Genomic DNA, 21561 nt, shown 5'->3' with positions numbered 1-21561 from the left:
ATAGTACTTACGAAATACGGGGTAAAACACATCAACCACTTCTTGGCTGCTCGGGAAAATATTTTTAATGATTACTATCGGGATCATTGATAGAATTCCCTATGTTTTATTTCTGGATCTCAGTTAAAAATTGATGATAGTTATTGAAGGATTATCCGTGCTCATGAAGAAAGGAGAAATACTTTAATAAAAGTAGAGGACAGAAACTGAGGAACGTGAAAAGTTAACAAGGGTAGTATCGCCAGAGTCTGGAAACACTCCTTTCTAAAATGTATCTATAAAGGGTACTAGGAAAGTTTTGCAATACAGTTTTTTTTTTCTCACTATATTCAATAAATTTCTCTATCCTCCAATCGTTAAAGCAGATCTGCTAAGTTTCACTTGGGAGTAAACCACATTTGTTGTCCCAAGCCGTCAGAAGATCATCATCACTGGAAAACCGCATACCTTTCAGCTTCATTTTCACATACGGAAACTGTAAAGTTGCAGGGGAGTAAAGTCTAGACTGTAAAGAGGGTGTTCAAGAAGTTTAAGTCCATTAATAGTCAAATATTCGGTGCAGGCTTTCGCGCAGTGAGTTGGAGCATTGTCATGATCAAGAAACCAGGAACTATCCTTTACAACGCCACCTCATGCACTGTGACGAGAATAGATTCTTGTGTGAATTGGTTATCTAAAGTTGTGAACCACGAGTTAAAGATAAAACGTGCCCGCGGCCGCATTACTGGTAATTTTGGAACATAACTGGCGATCACTATTGCGCAAGAAGTGATACTTTCTTCAGAATTTATCTATAATTTTGCAAAATAAGCGTCGTGCGCAACCTGTGGTTTATTTGTTCGCTTGCTGGGACTGGGATTTGATTCCCAAAATGAAGAAAGCACTTCGTGTTATTTTTGTTTCCCGAAATGTTCCAGAGATACTTCAGGAAATTACTGTTCTATTCGAACCATCAATCGAAGAAGTACTGCTACAGTATACTACGGCTTCCAATCGTTGGCGACTACATCCAGGGACAGAAAAAGTTTCACAGATATCCTTTCTGAATCATATAAATTATGAAACGTGCAAAAGATTACTGAAAATGTCATTTTATAAAATTTATTGAATAAGAATGCGTTGATTAGTTAATTGCTTTGTAGTTTAACTTCCCTTTCAAGATAAGATATGTAGGCCTACCACTTAACGTCCAGACCACATGAGATCCCATCAGGAATTGAACTTGGGTCTCTTATGCCGAAAAGAATGGGTTGGTTTCATCTTCTAGGCTCCCAGCAGACTTCTGACAGTGCTACGCGTGCATGAAAAGTTAGGTAATGAATCAGAAGATGATTCTCTGTGAGCGTTGGGCCATGGTGGTTTAATGGTAGAGCGCTTAGCTTTGGTGCGTAGGATCCCTGATTCGATCCCAGCTCGCGCCAAGTAGACTTTGTGGTGAATAAATACCGTCTACGTGGATTTTTTTCGTTTTCTCCTAGTATCTTGATTACACCATTTCATTATCATCACTGTCTCTATTAGCCTCGGGAGCTTCCTCGTGGCTAAGCAGTTAGCGTACGCACCTTTGGCGTGGGAGACCCGGGTTCGATTCCCGGCGGGAGCTCGTGGTTCGGATTCCATGTTAATCAGTAGGTCCACGTATCATATAGCCTCGGTGCATAATCGTAGGATGTTAAATAGGAATGTCATTTCAATGCTGTGAGGCAGTGTATTACGTCCGAAACACATTTGGCCGCATCTTGTCGAAACATGTTAATAGTAATGGGTGTGTTGAGTACAATGACTGGGCGCTACTATTAAAAGCTGGGATGTAAAAGATGTAATCAAGACATTTGAAATTATTTCCCAAGATGCATGGTTCCGACAAAATTTACGGAATAGAATTCCTTGATTTTCTAGGACATCTTTTGAAATTTATGTAATTGGCCACACACTTTCCCATGTTCATGAAAATACAAGACTATGAAAATGATATATCAGTAACATATTTTCCCCCTGATCTACTAGAACAATGAATAACATAAAAAACAAATACAATGTATTATTTTATTGTGAATTACAGAACACTTACCTCATAAAAATTTCTGCACAAGGGGAAAAATTAAAGATCTTCCTTGATACTTTAATCTGTAATAGTAGTCATATGATAAAAATTCCGTCAAATGTGAAAAAATAGTCACGGTGAGACATCCATCGAAGAAGGGTGGATATATGTAGCGCGGCGGACGTAAGTCTTTGACCAGGTAATGGCGACTGCTTTCAAACAAATGCAGAGTATGAGAAGTAAATCTGTCATATCTGTAGTTTCGTGTGGAGAAGAAACAAACTTGTGAACCAAAAGTTTAAGAACAACTCATGTTATTAATATAAACTTTGCCGAAAAGATTATTCACTTATATCATCATAAAAGAAATACGAAATACTTTTTGAAACGAAGAAAAATAACATTCAACTTTGCAAGCGGAGGCAGAAAAACCTAACGTAACCAGACTAAAGACGAATCATTTACAGGATAGTGATCGTGGTTCAGTGGTCAAGGGGCTTGGTCAGTAATCTGGAGGTTCTTGGATCGAATCCATGTCGGACTTTTTTTTTTTTTTTAAACTTTAGGAATTTTGATGGCGATGATACATGTTTTATTATATTCAGATATTTGAATACTCGGTTGTTTCAATACATGAACTATCAAATCTTCAGGAATAATAATAAACTAATAATAATTATTATCATCTCGTAGCTAGGAGCTAATTATCGCCCAGGTCATACCATTACAAACAGAAACGTGACATTTGGAAAGAATATTTCGGTTTTGTTTAATGTTGCCCACGAGAAGAGGAATTTCTCATCTCGATTCTAAAACCAACAAAATAACATGAGAATTAACATTTTACGTTCGAGACGGGACAAGGCTAACTCAAATTATCGTCTCGCTTTGGAGATGAGAATCGAAACGAGACGAAAAGTATCGTAAACATTTCTCGTCTTGTCTCGATTCTCCAAATGGTGTATGTCCATTTTTTTTAGTAAAAATTGCTCTGTAGACTGAATCTTATAGGCTATTTTGTTTCTCTGTATTTCACAGCTCATTGAATTATGGTCTGTGTAAGTATTTTGTAGCAAAGCTTTTATAATTACCTCTGCATATCCTAAAAATTAGTTTATTATATGCCTTACTCTTGCGTGATATTCAGTTATTTTCCGTAAAACATACAGTTGAATACTTTCTACATTAAACTTTAGTGGAACGCTTTAGTTTAAAATTTGAGTAGTTGCAGAGATGTGTCTTAAAGGTACGGAACCCCTTCCCCGAAATCTCCACTTTTAAGTAAGTTTTGACAAATTTTAGGGCAACTTTAAAACTTTCAATACCATTATTATTATTATTATTATTGTAATAATAATAATATTAATCAAGTATTATGAATTTAATAGTTCACCCTGTTCCACCCAGCTCCTGTCTAGTAGGCATTGTGCTGGACAAACACTGTGTGTGTAGATTTTCTCCGGGTTTCGCTTCCTCCCACTCATCATCGACGTCTTCTGTAGCTTAGCCGGCATAACCATTACTTAAAAACAAATTTTCTTATGGCTCTTGTGAGTTCCGTATCCCTACTTTCTACATGAAATTTGCCTGGAAACTTTCGTTTAACTTAGTAATAGCGTCGTGGTCCTTTCGCCTTCAGACACGGCAGGGATGTATTCGTATTCGATTTGTATTCGTCAGCTTGTATAGCCAACCAGCCTGCGTGTAGTATGACCTTCATTGCCAAGATGGAAGTGAGATGTCTCGAGGGAAATGTATCGTTCTATGGCATCCCACACTAACATATGTAATACTGCACATGGAACAGTGATGTCCGTATTTCTGAGTGGATAAACAATATTCATATTGATTATGTAAATTAGTGAGATGTGTGAAGTTTGCCTACGACAGTGGAAAGAAGTATCATCACGTAAAATAGCAAACGAACACAAGATAGAAGCAAGTCAAGGAAGACAGTCAGTCACACATAAAGAACAACAGAAAACCCTTTAGAATGAGGCATATATCAGGAAAAGAGCAAATTACTGAAGAAAAACAAACAAACAATAAATAAATAAATAAAAAAGTGATTGTAAGGCTCACTGCAGAAATATGTATTTGTGTGTGTGTGTGTTGATTTACTTTTAATGTGCACATTTTGCTTTTCCGTATACCCTGTATAGTAATAATGTACGATTTTGAAATATTTATAACTTAATTCCATTCAATCGCTTCAAAAAATAGGGCTAAATATTTTTTAAAAGTTCCACTAAAGGTTTTGGGTTTCAAATAGTAGAGGCCGCATTAAGATCTACTTTTCTATAAGGATAATACGTAATCTTTGTCAGGAAGAATACTTTTAAATCCTTTGGATATCCTAGTTTAATTTTATGGCTAAAAAAAAGAACAAGATTAAAAAGATTTAAGTATCTGATATTATTGATCATTTTTTTTCACATACACTGTACAAGTGACTACAGGATCAAAAGTTTCGCCCCTTCACTGGATATTGTAATACGAAAATTCCACTTGTTTTATTCTTCTTTTAATCCTGGCCGTCAAGTTTCAAAAATTATATTGAAAATAATTTTCGGATAAGGAGCATTACTTCTGATTTTAAAAACGAAAGTATGGCTCATATTATAACATGATATATTTTACTGTACGAAATTACACGAACACACTATTATTGTTGAAAATACCAAAATAATTGTGCAGTCTTCTTTTTCACTTATAGATTGCTCTTTTAATGTTACATTATATGGAAATATTGTAATAGAGAACACAATGTCACTTGGTCTCCTGAGTACATAAATATATCCATTCAACAAGCAGTCTCAAGTTGCGCCGCCCGGCACAGATTGTGCTGCTGTGGTAGGCTGTGATTGTTGTTGCTGTCGGGGAAGTTGTTGCTGTGACCTTTTGAGCGCATGGCCTTGGAGATGCTTATTCTTTATACCTTCCAGCTCGTTTACACGACTTCTTACATGCTGCAATCTATGCCATGCCATCTGAAGAACTTTCTGAGCAGCATAACCGGAGCCTTCGTGAGGTTGACCTATAGAAAAATAATGTTAAAACAATAATTAAAAATTAGCAATAGTCGTATCTCATTTTTCAGAATCTTTAATACACATACATATATATGTACACACCACGAGTCACTGATTCCTCTGGGTATATCTAATATTGCAGCTTTGTACATTTATACTGTTCGTGACGAAGTAAGTAGAATATAAATCTAGAAACGACCGGTAACATTTTCTAGAAGTTTTTTTTTTTTTTTTTTTCATTTAAGACACTGAACAGAATAATTAGGATAAAAAAGAAAGACGAAGAAAATAATTTCCATTTGAATATTAACAGTAGCAAACAGGTCGTCTGTTAAACCAATAGCCAAACATTACTACATATGAAACCGTACCTAAAATTGAATCAATCATGTTAATACTAAAATCCATTCTTATGTGTATACTAATGCTGTATAAAAACTTTTTTTCAATAGTATGTGAAAACATAGTAAAATAGTAACTACGCTTTTCAAATGCATACTGCATGCTCTATAATGTGTTTAATAAAATATTACCACATAATCACGTTTAAGTTTCTCTAAACTCCATTCCGGATTGGTTTCAATGTTAATCCATTTTTTAAAAAAAAATACTAAACTCAGCTTGAATATTTTAAGCGTAATGCTTTCTTTGAAGGAATCCAGTGTTTTTACAATCATTTGCTCTTAAGATTTTTTAAAAATTTATATATTACACATTTACCAGATTACTTTTTATTCGTGTTCATCCAACGGTGCAGGCAATATCAAACTAAATTACACATGAAAACTAGATATTAAAAATTGCAATGTGTGACTTAGCGATGACAGTAACTTCGTCTCACTACCTACATTAATTATAATTCATTTAAAAAAATACCACACATGTTGCTAATATTATATAATTCATACAATTATAATTGGTATGTTATGGTAAAATGAGGCATATAGCGTATTTGAGAAATAAGAATATTAATTTTAATATCCATAGTTGTTAGTAAAAGCAGGCGGCAAACATAATACAAGAATTGTAGACAGGAAACCAGGATATTTTCCATAACTTGTATTGGCTACATATGTAATTTATATTTTTCTTTCTTCCAATATTTCTTTTCTTGGTTGAAAACAAATAGGAGCATTAGAAACGAACTTGGTGACATTTCGCGAATTTACTTATGAAATGTTAAATTGACAAATCGTGTTGATTTATGCCACCCTCACTAAACATTAAGAAAACTTAAGCCTTATTGTGCTTCCTATTCTTTTTTAAGCAGAAATATCGTTTACAAAAGATCTCTTTGAAAGCCAGAGCAGAATGAAGAAGCGATGCGCTTAAGCCAATGCCTATGAAGATTGAAAAGAACTCTTTCTATCAGTTCGGTCGAACTTATCTGGCAAGACTCTCCGATACACACGCACCGGTGTGTAGCATTTATTCTTTAATAGCAGTGAGTGAAATAAGAGGAATTATCTTTATCAAGCTATTCATTCCATCAGGCTGGGATGGAAGTGCATCAGCTCAGCCTTGGATAAAGTGTATTCGTTTACCCGACTTGTCAACTAGAACATTAGACAAGATGAGACACCTGTGATGACCGAGAGATGATCCATGGACTTTACCGAATAGGATACTATCAATCACACATCCAGAAAAGATTATCGCTATCCTTTGTGCCCTTGTCTTTTCTTCAGGCTCCAGACAGATATCGAACCCTGTACTTCATGTGACAATTAGTAAATCTACTACGAACTTCCTTTAGTGCCATGTGGTAAAAGCGTGTTTATATACCCAGGATTGACAAGTCGCATGACATTAAGGAAACAGGAAATACACGCGAGTAACTCGTGACAGAACTGATAATTCCTCTGTTTAAGATCTAATAATTGGATCTCCCTAACGAATTACTCTGCTAAACCACGAGAATAGGTTTAAGCATATACACGCTATCTCCCCTCATTTTTTATCATCTGTCTAGATTATGAGTTATTCCGTCACATACCATCTAGAACATCAAAGAATTGTTATGCTTTTCTAAATTAATGCTTGTGCATTTAGGTCATTTGGAACAACATATAATCATATCTTTACCTTTAATATTAAGACACTACATACGTTACTTTGATAGAAATGTTCGAACGGTGGCGTTTTTCATTCTTCTCCTCACCAGTTACCCACGGAGGAGGGAGTAAGACTACATTATTGTCTGGCCAATGCCCTAACTGCGCTAAACTATTCGTTTCCATAATATCAGGATAGAGGCCATGAACCGGAAGTATCATAGAGCATAAGACCATTTCCCGATGTACAATGAAGAACTCGGAGTGGCTACCATTACACCGGTTCGGAGAGAGAAACGTGTCATAACATTTTTGACTCTTTCTATGGATTATAATTATTATTTTTAAAAAAAATCCCTAATAGGGAAGTACACCTATACTAATGCACTATCTGGGAGGAAAAAAGAGTAACTTTGATGAACGAATGTATATGACTATCCAAAATCGATTATCACTACCGTGGACAGATACTTCACGGACTAGGAGTCCATTCATGTAATTTTACACCGCGTTTCCGAAATCATCAAATTTCCAGCACGAAAACTGAATTTCACTACTTCCGCTTGAATCATAGCCTCGTATTGCTTAATTTGAATGAGACAATGTCGTTTCCTTTGTTCACAAAAACCTCCGACATCGGTAACTTATCGAGGCACAAACAACTTAATATGGGGAAGGGGGCGCGGTGGCTCAGTGGAAGAGCGTTCACCTCCGGTGCTTGGAGTCCCTGATTTGATCCCAGTTCGCGCCGCGTGGACTTTGTGGTGGACAAACACCGTGCTCGTAGGTTTTCTCTGGGTTCTCCCGTTTCCTCCCACTTTCTTCATTTCTCATAATCACCGACTCCTTTAGCCTAGTCGGCATAACCGTGGGACGTAAAACTGAAAGACTATTTTATTTCATTTTAATATGGGGAAAATCGTCCTATATTTTCCTAGGATGCTATATGTTAAACTGATATGATATGATGGACAACTGTATTTGAGCTGGATAATTTTATATGGAATGACCTAAAAGTTGTTTTGTAACAACAATCCTATAATCTTATTAGCGTTTGACGCAAAATATTTTGTCCGAAAGTGAGACATACGCCAATCAATGGATTGCTGAGCTAAACAAAGTAATATGAGTGAGTGCAAACGTTCATGCATAATTTTGGAGGAGGAAAAAAAATGATTATGTGAACACAGAAACTAAATATGCGAATTGGTAAAAGGAAATTAAAAAAAAAAAAAAAACTGTAGTACTAAAAAAGTATGACGATCGTTCCCAATAACAACTGACACATGGAAGTCTGTCTTTTCCTAATGCTGACATACATTCTACTTGTAAATATATATATATAATATCGATTAGCATTAGGAGTTAGATTTCTGGTATTTCAGCATCTATGGCTATATTAGCGCGTCAAGTTTGAGGGATGATGTCCTTCGGCGATCACTACCCGAGGATTTGGAGAGAAAGAAAGAAAAGTGGAAGGAAGGAAGCTGCCTGGTACCATTATATGAGGTACAGTCATGTCCAAAATGATTGTCACATGTCTATAAATATGTTGTTCTAGGAATATAATTTCAGAACGATTTCTCCCGGTATTTCTTACAATGTTAGTATGTGTATAATCAGCAAAGACATGTATACGGTAAGTTTCATGTCAAAAGAGCAGTAAATAAGAACAATATAGCGAAAAAAAAAAAAAAAAACTTCTTGTCCATTTACTAACATTTTGTTTTACTCATTCTAATTTTCGTATCTAATTCTTTTCCTCTGAAATTTACCACCAATAAACATTTCCCGATTATACACATAGTAACAGTATTAAACGTACCCTGCAAAATCATTATCAAATTATCTTCCCACAACAAGAGAGTTATAGGTATCCCATAATCATTTTGGATTGTGACTACCATCCCGACATTTGCTTGGTGTGAATGAGGAAAACCTTATTCAGGATGACTGGCTTGAACATGCTTCTTTAAGCTTTTTCGACAGTGTGTCCCCATTGTCAAATTACGAATATTGAATTTATCTGATTTCCGTGAGTATAAACGTTCAACTTCATATGGAGCAATAATATATATAGTAAATATGTAATGAAGTATCTGGTACACATCATAGTTATAATATTACTTCTTTAGACAAAAATCAGATTATTTGCTATAATTTACACTTTTCTTCACATTTATTAATACTATGAATAGAATATTTACAAGAAATAATTTCACAATCCTTTTAGGAATTGTCATTACACATCAGTCGAATATGTTCTGATAGTATAGTTTCATGCCAGTATTTCGCCTAACATGTGGGGTATTTAAATCATGTTTATAGCTTGTATTATATCAGTGAGCATAATTGCGAAAATCTATTGTTAATTACATTACTTAACATATGTTTAAGCGAATCCCAAAATGAAGTCCGGGTAGGAAAATTTTGTCCACAAGCTCTCATGTCGAGAATGGCCTGAAACAAGGAGATGCGCTGTCGCCATTATTATTCAACTTTGTCCTGGAATACGCTATAAGGAAAATCAAAATAGCAACTAGGGTCTCGAGTTGAATGGTATTCACCAGGTTATGGTGTATGGTGATGTAAATTTAATAGGGGATGACAGGAGAACAATAGAAAGAAAGGCAGAGATATTAACGCTTGCAAGGACATGGGTTTAGAAGTAAATGCAGAGAAAAATAAATACATGGAAGTGCGTCGGGATCGTAATACGGCGAACTATGGATGCGTTAAAATATCAAATAACACTTTTGATAAAGTGGCTACTTTCAAATATCTAGGATCAATATTAACAGACCAAAACCATATTCAAGAGGAAATTAAGTATTGACTAAAAGCAGGGAATTCGTGTTATTATTCAGTTCAAAATCTATTGTCGTCGCGAATTCTGTCGAGGAATTTGAAGCTTTAAAATATATAAAACGATAACCATGCCTGTTGTCCTATATGGTTGCAAAACATGGTCGCTTACTCTGAAAGAAGAACGTAGACTGAAAGTATCTGAGAACAAGAGCCTGAGACGAATATTCGGACCAAATAGGAACGGGAATGGCGGAAACTTCATAACGAGAAACTACATACGATTTACCACACATTGTTAGGGATATCAATCTAGGAGGCTCAGGTGGGTAGGTCATGTAGCCAGGATGGAAGAAGGTAGGAACGCTTTCAAAGTCTATAACTGGAAAACCAATCGGAAAATTACCATTAGGAACACCTAGGCGCAGATAGGAGGACAATATTCAGATGGATCTCGCAGAAATAAGAATACAAAGTAGAAACTGGATCTAGCTGGTTAAGGATAGAAGTCACTAACTAGAGAGCTTTTTCGAACGCGGCATATGAACTTTCGGGTTTGTTCCATAGTCCATAGAATGAGTTAGTTCTATCCTACCCTGATTTTCTCTAACTTCCATAAAACATCTATAAATACACAATGAAGAAATTGTCATGATCTCCATTTTCTTAAGGAATAATCTACCTAATACAGCATCTGGTAAACTTTTTATTGCTCTTATAGCCTTCTTCTGCCATACGAAGACAGTTTGAGCACCCAACAAATTACTCCACAATACTATACCGTACTATAAATAATAATAATAAAAAAAGGCATAATATACTGTAAGAAGTATGGTTTCGGCAATTGTTGTACCTAGTTTGCATATTAAAATGAATATCCTAGGTAGTTTTTCACACAGATTCTCAGTATGCATATTTGATTTTACCTTTTAATCTAGATAAAGTCCCAGAACTTCTACAGAATGAAATGCATCAACATCATTCATATGATTACTAACAAGTAAGATAAAAACGAATCGTTTCTGTCTTAGATTCATTGAGATAAAGTGTTTTATATTTTAACCACATTCAAGACATTTCTAACATTTCGTTGTTTATAATTTTAACTCCCATTAAAGTCTTATCCGTGCTTACAAGTGTTGTGAGCACATAAAACAGACTTATAAGGTAGAAAACTTACGAAGTAAAGATCCAGTAAAAGTCCCGACACAATCCTGATGATACATTAAAAACTTGACCTTTCATTTGCAATGCGGACAGCCTGTTGTCTTACCCACATAAAATATTTGTGATTTTGGTACGTCTTAAGAGAGCTATTTAACTTCTCTTAGGCATTAAAGAAAGCATTTATATCTGAAGTTGGCATCCGAAAAAAAGGGGAACAATTATTACCTTGTTTTGTTTAAGTAACAAACCAGCATTTTTGAAATGACGAAATGAAATGTAGCCTTTGCTGCATCGGAAAAGCGTCACTATTCATTTTAACATTTCTATTTAATACATTTTTTTTTTTTTTATTTTTAAAGAAAAGAAAGAAAGGAAGGAAAAACTAGAACATACCTGTTGAAACTTGGGTTAAGTAATTTATTTGTTTCGTCAATTCCGTTTCTACATGTCCCAGAGTTTTCAGAAAATGTGTTGTATGAATATCCACTTGTTTTATACTGGTTTTTTCCTTACTCATTTCCAATAGTGCTTGACCTAGAAAGTACGATTATTAAACTCATGTTTAGAAAAGGAGTACAATTTACTTTCTATTTAAATGAGAATTATATATTTCATGCATCTTGGACTTCTTTGCTACAAATGGGTCATTCAAATTTAATTTAAACATACTGATGGAGAAGCAAGGAGTGAGCAGTTTCAACACGTCAGAACTTAATTAAATATTTCTCTTTGACAAGTCTTGTTTGCTACAGTATCCATGGCGTAACTTTAGCAAACTGGAATCTTGTTTTAAACTTCCCTACAACTATTTATCAAAATTGCTCAGGCAGGATCTAAAAGCATCACAGCAAGTTAATCACAACTACCTAGGTATTATTCACACAGATTTTCTTTATTGGAGCACAGATATTCTTTATTGAAAATTCTAAAAATAGAATTCATTACTCAGGAATAAGATAAGTGTAGTTACCGGCAGCAGGACTGCCAACAATTTACACTATCAAAACTGACATTGTATTAACCGTGACTAACCAACGATTGCAGCAAGAAGGTGTAGGCAATAATGTTTCTGTACATTCCATATAGAGCAATTATGTTACGTAGATTCACTTTAAATAATGATTTCACTGTTGAAAGAAACTACCCGAACCATCATTAAGTATTCAAATATCGAAGCTCTCCCACCGGGAATCAAACCAAGTACTCTTGAACCAAAGTCATACGCACCTGCCACTAAATAAGTGGAAAGGGCTTTGCTTGTTTCTATATCTCCACATTATCCGGTGCACATTTGCATGCAGACAATCGCAGAGTTGCCAAATGCAAATTTGAACTAGAGCGAAATGGAAATGGAACTCCTGCGAATGGAGTTTTATGCTTCTTCCATCTGGTGCTGCAATTAGTCAAGGTATGTTTCTGGGAATACAGACTCAAACCACTGAGTCTCACTGCTCAATGAAGGTCAAGTGATGTAACCTCGCAAGGCAGGAAGGTGACGTATAATTTGGTCAGTGCGTTGGGTAACGAGCGGGCTTTCTTCTTCCACTTAAAAAAGCGATATAGCCTTGCTCGAACTCAAGTCGCCTATCCTGTCTTGGTTTGTTTCAAATGTTCACAATTAACTTGGTGCACAGTACTGTGCGACAAACACAAGACATTTCTTTGGCGCCGACCAGCTTCGCCCTGCCCTCACTCTCAGATAGACTTGTGCATTTTAGAGGCCATCTTCACAGACTAGTTTGTTCTTGTCCGCATAACGTATGTCAAATAGTGGTTAAGCCCTCTTAATATGAATCTGCAACCATGAATGCAAACTCAAAGAAACAATTTATAAGATACTACTACTCCCATTTTCTTAAGAAAAAAGTCATAGTTCTTAAATTGAAGTATGAATATCTAAACTGTGATGTAAGAATTAACATAAAACTTCGTGCAGTGATCAAATGGGGGTGGGGGAGGAGACATTAAAACTGAAATGTACGGGGAATTAGTATGTAAAACGTCCCTGTCCAAGAAATTCAGTTGGTACAGATTTATAATAGAGATATACATAAATTCATTGCATATTTATCTCTTTTTTTCATTAAATTTACTCTTTGTACCAAAAATTTTAATATCTTGTGGGTGGAGTGGCGTTTCTCGGAGCACATTCACTTTAGGACAGTTTATGCGTTATGAGTATAAATACAGCGTTTGTACATATGCTCTAAAAATTGTGGTGGAAGATACACTAACAAACTTGTGCTAGATGGCCACTAAAATGAGAATCCCATCTAAACCAATCAGGGCAGGAGCTCACCTAAAGAACCCGAGGGGGATGCGTCCGTACAGAGCAGGCGCGTCAGTGACAGTGGGTATGCACGTAAACGAGGATAATACAAAAACAATTACAACTGAAATGAAAAGATATGTATTAGGTGGGCATAATAGAGGAGTGACTGCTTCAGTTACCCTACATTTCGTTTTGCATTCATCCGTAATTATCACAACAAATTTCTATTCTTACACATCGATCTATCAACATTGTATTTTACATTCGCCCTGTAAATTTTACAAACATCCTTATTGTAAATTCTCTACGAGCGTATGCCATAAGTAATTGTGACTGCACACGGCGCCGATTCTACGCCTTCACTCTGTGTACTATTTGCTTGCCTTCGCTTACTTCAACACCTACACTCTATGGCAGGTAGCAAAAACTATATTCTTGTACAGTCAGAAACAATATTAGGTAGCCTACAGGTTGGAGCTATCATCTTTATATCTCCGACCTATACTTAATATTGTTTCTGACTGTACAAGCACATCTACTTAAAGTATATATTCGTTAATAATTACAAGATTCATATAAAAAAAATGCTACTTTACAGCCATAACATACATAAGCAGGATTGCCAACTGGCCGGTATTTCACCGGCCTGGCCAGAAAATATTGCTATCATTTTCATTAAGGCCAGTAATCGGCACAAACTTGTTACAGCCACTTTATCACCAGCATTTTGAAATCTGTGATCCAGAATAAAACATCTAAATTCTTAAGCAGTGCCTTTACAAATAAAAATTTCCGTTGTATTATACATTAAACTATATTGTTTCTTAATCTATTGTAGTTTCTTTTCATTTAACATAAGAAAAGTGCCGTATCGCCGGACCAATTTTAGGAAATTCACCGGGTCAATTGGAGAATGTATTTAAGTTTGTTAGTAGGAATAAGTGAAAGTGAGGTAAGTGAAATACTAAAAGTTGTTGTTTTCGTTGGTTGTTTTTGAAGTTGTAAGCGGCACTGTATGTGGAGGCGAAAGGCATGGCGTTAGGCAAGAAGGAAGAGCATTTCGAGGGCTATTTAGTGGAGTATTTATTTAATGGAAGGAAACCCCAGGAAACTGTTGTACACGAATTCCATCTTGAAATTGGAAAAGTTTACAAGCCCCAGTTTTGAAGGTAAGTGATTTCTAACTGAATGGGAATGTATTTTTGCACAGTGTACAGAAGCCGTATTGTATGTTAGCAAGTGAAGCGCTGCAAGTATGAAACCATGACAAGTGCTATTGAAATATTTATGATCGCCAAAACCCATATGTTGTCACTACCCTCGCTTACGTGTATACCCACCGTCGATGACGCGCATGCTCCCTTGCTCCGCTCCTGCCCTGACTCGGTTAGATAGCATTCGTGCTTTTTAGTGGCCACCTAGCACAGGTTGCATGTGTTTTTGCGTTGTAGTTTTTATGCCCCTAACGTAATGTAACGTCATCTAACGTAACTTAATGTAATCCAACAAAATATAACCGAATGCAATACTTTTTTTTTAGGTTTTCAAAGTTGTCCGGCGATACGACAGTAATGCCGAAATTTGATAACAATTGAATTTTATTATAAACCATTGTTTTCAACAATAGAAATGAAATGAAATGAAATCTACGGTTATGCCGGCTAGACTAAAAGAGATGGTGATGATGAGAAATGAATGAAATAATGGAAGAAAGTGGGAGGAAACGGGAGAATTCCGAGAAAACCCACGCACACGGTGTTTGTTTACCACAAAGTTCACTTGGCGCAAACTGGGATCAAACCAGGGACCCCATGCACCAGAGGTGAACGTTCCACCACTGGGCCACCGCGACCCCGATTTTCAACAATAGAGACAAAATGTATAATTTGTAATAATTATAATAATTTGTATCGGCATAAATATAGCGATAGATTTAAGTTCTCCAACGATTGTTGGCAAATAACATACGCATTACGTTAGTACAATATCTGTCGCATTGTTTAGTTTCAAACCTTAGCTGCTGCATTTGACAACTTTCCTTATACTTCCAACTTCCTTCCTCAGGGCTTCTTAAAGCAATTTCCTGTAGTTGAAATGCGAGTTTAAAGAGTAAATTTCATTTTGTAAATCCAAAATTGTCACGTACAGATTAATATACTTTTGTTCATCTGCGATAATTTTAAAAAAGTGGTAGTTACTGATAAACAAAATAAAAGGCCTTTGTACCGCATCGCCGGACCACTTTGAAAACTGTATATATATATACATATATAAAAAAAGCACCAAAATGTATTGCATTCGGTTATATTTTGTTGGATTACATTAAGTTACCTTAGACTGCGTCACATTAGGCGTGCAGTATTACTTTAATACGGACCCATAGTATAAGTATCAGTATTAGTAGAAGCAGGAGTAAGAGTAGTAATAGTACTAGTAGAAACGGGTTAGAACCCCGGCAGGGGTTGGTTGGGTTCTGTTCTCGACATGAAATGGGCAAATTAAAGACTTGTCAATTTTTTCTGTTTATTTTACAATTTCTGCATCTGTATAGTAAAAAAAAAAAAAAAAGTGTACCTCTCCGCGAAATAGTTCATCCCTTTACATAGTGCCGCTAACAACATCAAAAACAATCAACAAATACAACCACTTTCTTAACTTTTACTAATCCCCTTAACTCCTTTGTACTCATTCTTTCTCAAACTTAAATAAATTCTCCAATTGACCCGGCAAATTTCCTAATATTGGTCCGGCGATACCGCACTTAACCCAATTAAAATGACCAACGCCGACATCAGTTTCTCATTTTTAGCACAATGTATCTATTAAGCTTATTAGTGAATGTAATAAGGATATGAAGAATACAGGTGCTAAATGCACTTTTGTCCACGATTACATTTCCTCCCCATTGATGGATCCGAACTGAGATATTTCACACTTAGGCCTATACCATACGGAATTTTGAGGGGAAGCCGGTAATTTTATTTTCCTGAGTTGGCAGTCCTAAAAGGGCAAAACGCTAAACTGAAACATCTAATGTATTTTTATTTTTATCGAGGATTACATAGCAAGAAGGGAACGTATTTTATTATTTCAATTACATTTCTTGTCCCTTCCATTAATCCTTCTTTGTGAATTAATAAATTTAAGCTACAAAATTCCAATTTCATATTTGGATATCCTCTATCTGCACCAAAAACCTAGTTATTCTATTAAAATTCTTTTCTCTGAGTTACGCTTTTACACATTAAAATTAGCTACCTTATATCTGCCCAGTAAATTTTGGTTTAATTGAAATTTTAAAATAACACATTCACTACGATATTTTAAAAATAAAACAATTAACCTGCACTTTGTAGACATGTAATAATGTCCTTTTCAATTGCTTCTAGTGCCTGTAATCTCTCCACTGGCGCTGCCATTTTTCTTGTTTATTTACTGAATGCCAGTGTTGTCAGGCTCGTAACAGCAAATTTCCCGTCCTTGATACACGAAATGATGCCTCATTTCCAACATGTTTATAGTTACTCGTCAATGAAACTTCTAATTGTGTGCTTTCCGAAAGGGTAAAAACACAAGGGAGCTGATTTTCTTAACAATGCAATCAAAAATTTGCGATTTAGTTTGCGGTAGTTGGTACAAGAGTTATATATTATTATTATTTTATTTTATTGATAGTTGGAATGATAATTTAATTGAGAAATATTTTATTTTATTTATTTATTTTTTGCATTTCGGTCCGCATTTGTTTACGAAATGAGCTCTTTAGTGCCAGGACTTTGTTACTATCCCTTCCCGAACCGACATGTATAGCCGAATCTAGGGAACGGGAGAAAGGTGTTTGCATGCAGGAGTTACTGTGGGCATGAGAGGCTTTGTATATCAATTTTTTCAAACAAATTTTAAAAAAGAATTGCTCTCCCTTATCAATTATTATACAGGGTTATAATGGAAAAACAACAAAAATTGGAATTAAGCCCCGCAGATAGAAGAAATAATATTACATTGTAAAATGCATATCGTTTAACATCGATATATATCACTTTTTTCCATTTGTGGTGTGGCAAGAGCCAGTAAAATAAGATCTTTTCTCAGAAAATGGACACCTATTTAGAGACTCAATTGAGAATATGAAATGACAACTTCTCAATCAGTGTGCCCGAAAACGTATGATCAAGAGAGTAAACAAACACAATCTGTTCAACAACTTCTGCTATTGTTGATAGTTCTCAAAAATCGGACCTCGGTGATTTGGTAATATGACCAATTTCGTCCAATTTTAGACTGATATCTCTTCTTCTACCTTCACACCCGCTTAGTTTATGAAATGAGATTGGCTTAAATACAGTGCGAAGGAAGATGCTGTGTTTTGGTATGCATGTAGATTATTTCCCTCTAATAATGAAGAAAACTCACTGAAAAAGGCTTGTGCAAGTGGAAAAAAGATTGGAGAATATTGGAAAGATATGGAGTTAGTGACTGTTACTCTCATTTTGGATGGCAAAGTGGGTTAACTTTATAAAAAATCAACTTTGATCATTGCAAAATAAATATATCACACAAAAAGCTTATTACAGAAAATCGTGAATACTTCAAAAAGAATATGGAAATTCTGTTGTATTTGGTCAGACAAAGCATGCCTCTTCATGGGCACAACGAATCTAAAACTTCTAACAAAAAAAAAGGAAGAATGCAGAGTTGTATAAGTAGTTTTCAAAATATGATTGTAATTTTAAGTGAAGAATAAACAATATTTATTTAAAGTTTTGAGCTTCAAAATGAAGTTTTCGATATTGTTTTAAAAACTTCATTCTGCAAATAATGTCTGAAATAAATTAATCTTGTTATTTTTCTTTAATGGTTAATGATGTATTGGAGTAAGGTACTTGTTCAATAATTAAATTAAGGAGACGTTGATAATTATGAGGGATGTTTCCTTAAATCGAACCGTTGAATCTTTAGCAAATACCATTATGTCTTACGTTCAAGATATTGGTATTTATGCTACCTTGGGAGGTAAGTCATATGATTGGGCAAGCGCCATGTCTTCTTCTATCTTCCAGTTAGCTGGAATCGGCTTTTTGGGTCGATGTTCTCCACCCGTTTCTCTTGTATCGTCTATTGTGACATGTACCATATCAATCTTCACACCATCTCTCGCTCGCTTTCCACTTAGTTCTATAACATTCACTTTGTAGTAAGTATCCCGAAGGTCCTCTCCTTAAATACCCAAATCATCTCAGTCAACTTTCGTGTAGCTTTTCTACTACTGGTCTAACCTTTATCGTTTCCGGGTTCATTTCATTTCTATCATTTCGCACCAAACCACACATTCAACGCGGCATCTTCATCTCCGCAAGATTGAATTTCTGTTCCTGTCTCTTCTCTCTCGTCCAACATTCCCCTCGGTATAATATGGCAGCTCTCGATATTGTTTTGTATACTTTTCCTTTAATGCGTATTAGTACCTACCGTCAAATAAACTTAATACTTCTTCCTAGTGGCGTAGTTAGTTATACTGCGTTACTACTCATACCCTTCCCGTTATATATATATATATATATATATATATATATATATATATATATGCTAAGAGTATACAATATTATTTTTATTAAGAAACCTAAAGTTTTTTACTTATTTTTCTAAGTTATCACTACATGCTTAATATGAATTATGTTCATACGAAATTAAAAATGGTTCACTATATTTAATCCAATTTAACAAAAAATAAGGATAATAATAAAATGAAATGAAACAATAATAATACAATACATGCTTTACCCGATTCCTTTTTATTTATATAGTTCGTTATAGATGGTTTTATCGTGGAAAATATTTTTCTCACACTAAGTTAAGGAGAAGAATACAAAAAATACTTCCCATTTTAGATCCATTTAACAGATTGGATTGCTTATTGTACATTTGCGTGGAGCATCAGAACAATGAGAGAGTGATAGAGAGAGAGAGGGGGAGAAAGAAAAAGAAAATGAATAACATGTAGTTAGGGCCACTGGATACTATCCACCTTATTCAGAGTCGTTTTGACGTATGATTAGCGTCATACTAAAGGCCTGACTACTGCATTCGAACTCTTTAGTATGGCACTAATCACGTTTCTGAACAAAATGAAATGAAATCTTTAAATTTTACGTCCCACGATATGCCGGTTAGGTTAAAGGAGACGGTGATGATGAGAAATGAATGATATGGTGGAATGAAGAAAGTGGGAGGAAACAGGAAAACCCCGAGAAAACCCACGAGCACGGTGTTTGTCCATCACAAAGTCCACACGGATTAAAAGATTATCCTCTGCTCTAGATTAATTAGTCACGTGTGATTAACTTCGTCAAATACTACTTCCTAATCAGAGACTCTGAATACAAGTTTGATAACCATCCGTTAGTCAACCTTGTAGTATGGCTTTAATCAGACTTCAAAACGACTCTGCAAATGGCCCAGAGTATCTTTGGCCCTTTGCCTCTTTATGTTCGCCGATATGGGATGAGATTGTGAGTTACTTATCGTGAGTAGGTAGTTTTCTGAAGTAAGTGGAGAAATAATAATGCTTTGCTTCTACGTTTTGTCATGTACGGAGGCGCTGGCAGTATCATTCACTTTGCTTGTTCCCAATGATTTTAAAGAGGAAACCATACTAATATACGTATTAATAAAATGTACCAGTACCGATGAAAGTTCCACCTGTGACATGCTTGAGCATAAATCTTTTAATATTGTCACGTACAAGCACTCTAAACTTGCCCTATTTTTTTGAATTATCTGTACAATTTTTAACCTCTAATTTTTCACGAGAAAATTTTTGGCACATGGGATTTGAAGTCTGGACACTTGTACTTTCTTCTTGCGCTAATGAGTAAACTTATTTAGGTTTCTAAGAAAGGCATCAATAAACAGAAAGGTCAATAATGCTAACTACCACTGTTTGGTACATTTTCACAAAGTACGATTGTTTATGTACAAATATGTACATTTTCAATTCGTTTGGTATCTTGTAAAGTGCGAATCCTTCGTAGTTTTTCTCGTATTAAATGTTCTTCATAATATCCATAGTTATTTCCATGAGAACTTTCAGTTTTCTTTTTTTTTTTCATAAAAAAATAGATGGATTTGCCTTCTGCATGTAGGCAGGCTTTATATTCACATGATAGACTTACGTATTCATTTTGTAATCAGTTCTTAATTTTTAGAAGTTATTAAGTCACATTTGTGTTAATCGTTCAATGCATTTCAAATGATCAGCTTCAATATAGAACATAATAACAGCATTTCTGCAGTAACGCAAATAATCCAGAGGCAGCTCTTGAGGGAGGTCCCATGATAAATGTTTAAATTATATCGTTGTGTGCCTATGCTACTGAGGCTTACCTGGGCTCAGAGGCACAGCGCACACTAGACGCACTTTTCCAAATGAGGTTTCCATACCTACAAATCTAGAACGTATCCTCATGTTTATTCTACGAAGGAGATTATGAGAGTAAATAAAGGGTACACAAATTTCGTGGAGGAAATTGTGAGTAAAAGGAAACATTCATTAATAGCAAAGGTAGTGTGTGAGGCTCAATCCGAGTACCTTTGTTCTCTAAAATGAATCTAATTTGGAATTTAGTTTCTAGGAAAAATTTTGGTTAGTGTTCGACTGAAAACAACACTTAGCCTCAAAACAGACATTCAGACGGGAGAGCAGAGTTATAGGCATTTGTAAAGAAACTGCAATAGATTCAGATTTATGTCAATGAATGCTTACTACTTACGGACTTAAAGTTTTCCATTCCAGTTCATCGTAATCGGCACCAACACTCACACAAACACTTCACTACTACACAGTTTGTAGAAGTTGTTCGGTGGCACTTGTTTAGTCCATAAAGATGAATGGAAAGTCCTCTAATTCATTGGACATCAAAATTGCTAGAAGTTCAATCCTGAGCGGTGATCAATGAGGAGTGGGGTGTCCCAGCATCATAGGCAGCTAGCAATCGTCGTTTCCCTTCTCTTCTGTGAGGGCGATGTTTTCCGGTGACTTCCCTCTTTTTAGGCGGATGTCGAGGGTATCTTCTAAATACTCTGAAGTATCCAAAGAATTGTAAAACAGTCTTTTTACGTATTGGATGTCTTCTTCCTCATATTAAATTTGTCTTTCGATGATTAAGTTAAACAAAATAGGATGAGCTC

The 21561-nt window shown here is 35.4% G+C and overlaps 1 protein-coding gene across 1 annotated transcript; it reads right to left on the bottom strand.

The window, feature by feature from the left end:
- Positions 1 to 4435: 4435 nt before the first annotated feature.
- Positions 4436 to 16873, bottom strand: MED11 (mediator complex subunit 11). Its single transcript, XM_081768540.1, has 3 exons — positions 16718 to 16873; positions 11496 to 11636; positions 4436 to 5081 (listed from the first exon to the last, which is right to left on the bottom strand). Exons 1-3 carry the CDS (start codon positions 16791 to 16793, stop codon positions 4861 to 4863), a joined length of 438 nt encoding a protein of 145 aa, XP_081624666.1. The 5' UTR covers positions 16794 to 16873; the 3' UTR covers positions 4436 to 4860.
- Positions 16874 to 21561: the final 4688 nt, after the last annotated feature.

The sequence above is a fragment of the Thermobia domestica genome, chromosome 8, assembly GCF_964235325.1.
Source record: "Thermobia domestica chromosome 8, izTheDome1.hap1.1, whole genome shotgun sequence".
Taxonomy (NCBI): Eukaryota; Metazoa; Arthropoda; class Insecta; order Zygentoma; family Lepismatidae; genus Thermobia; species Thermobia domestica.
The sequence above is the reverse complement of the archived record's forward strand: the minus strand, read 5'-3'. Positions and strand labels throughout refer to the sequence as shown.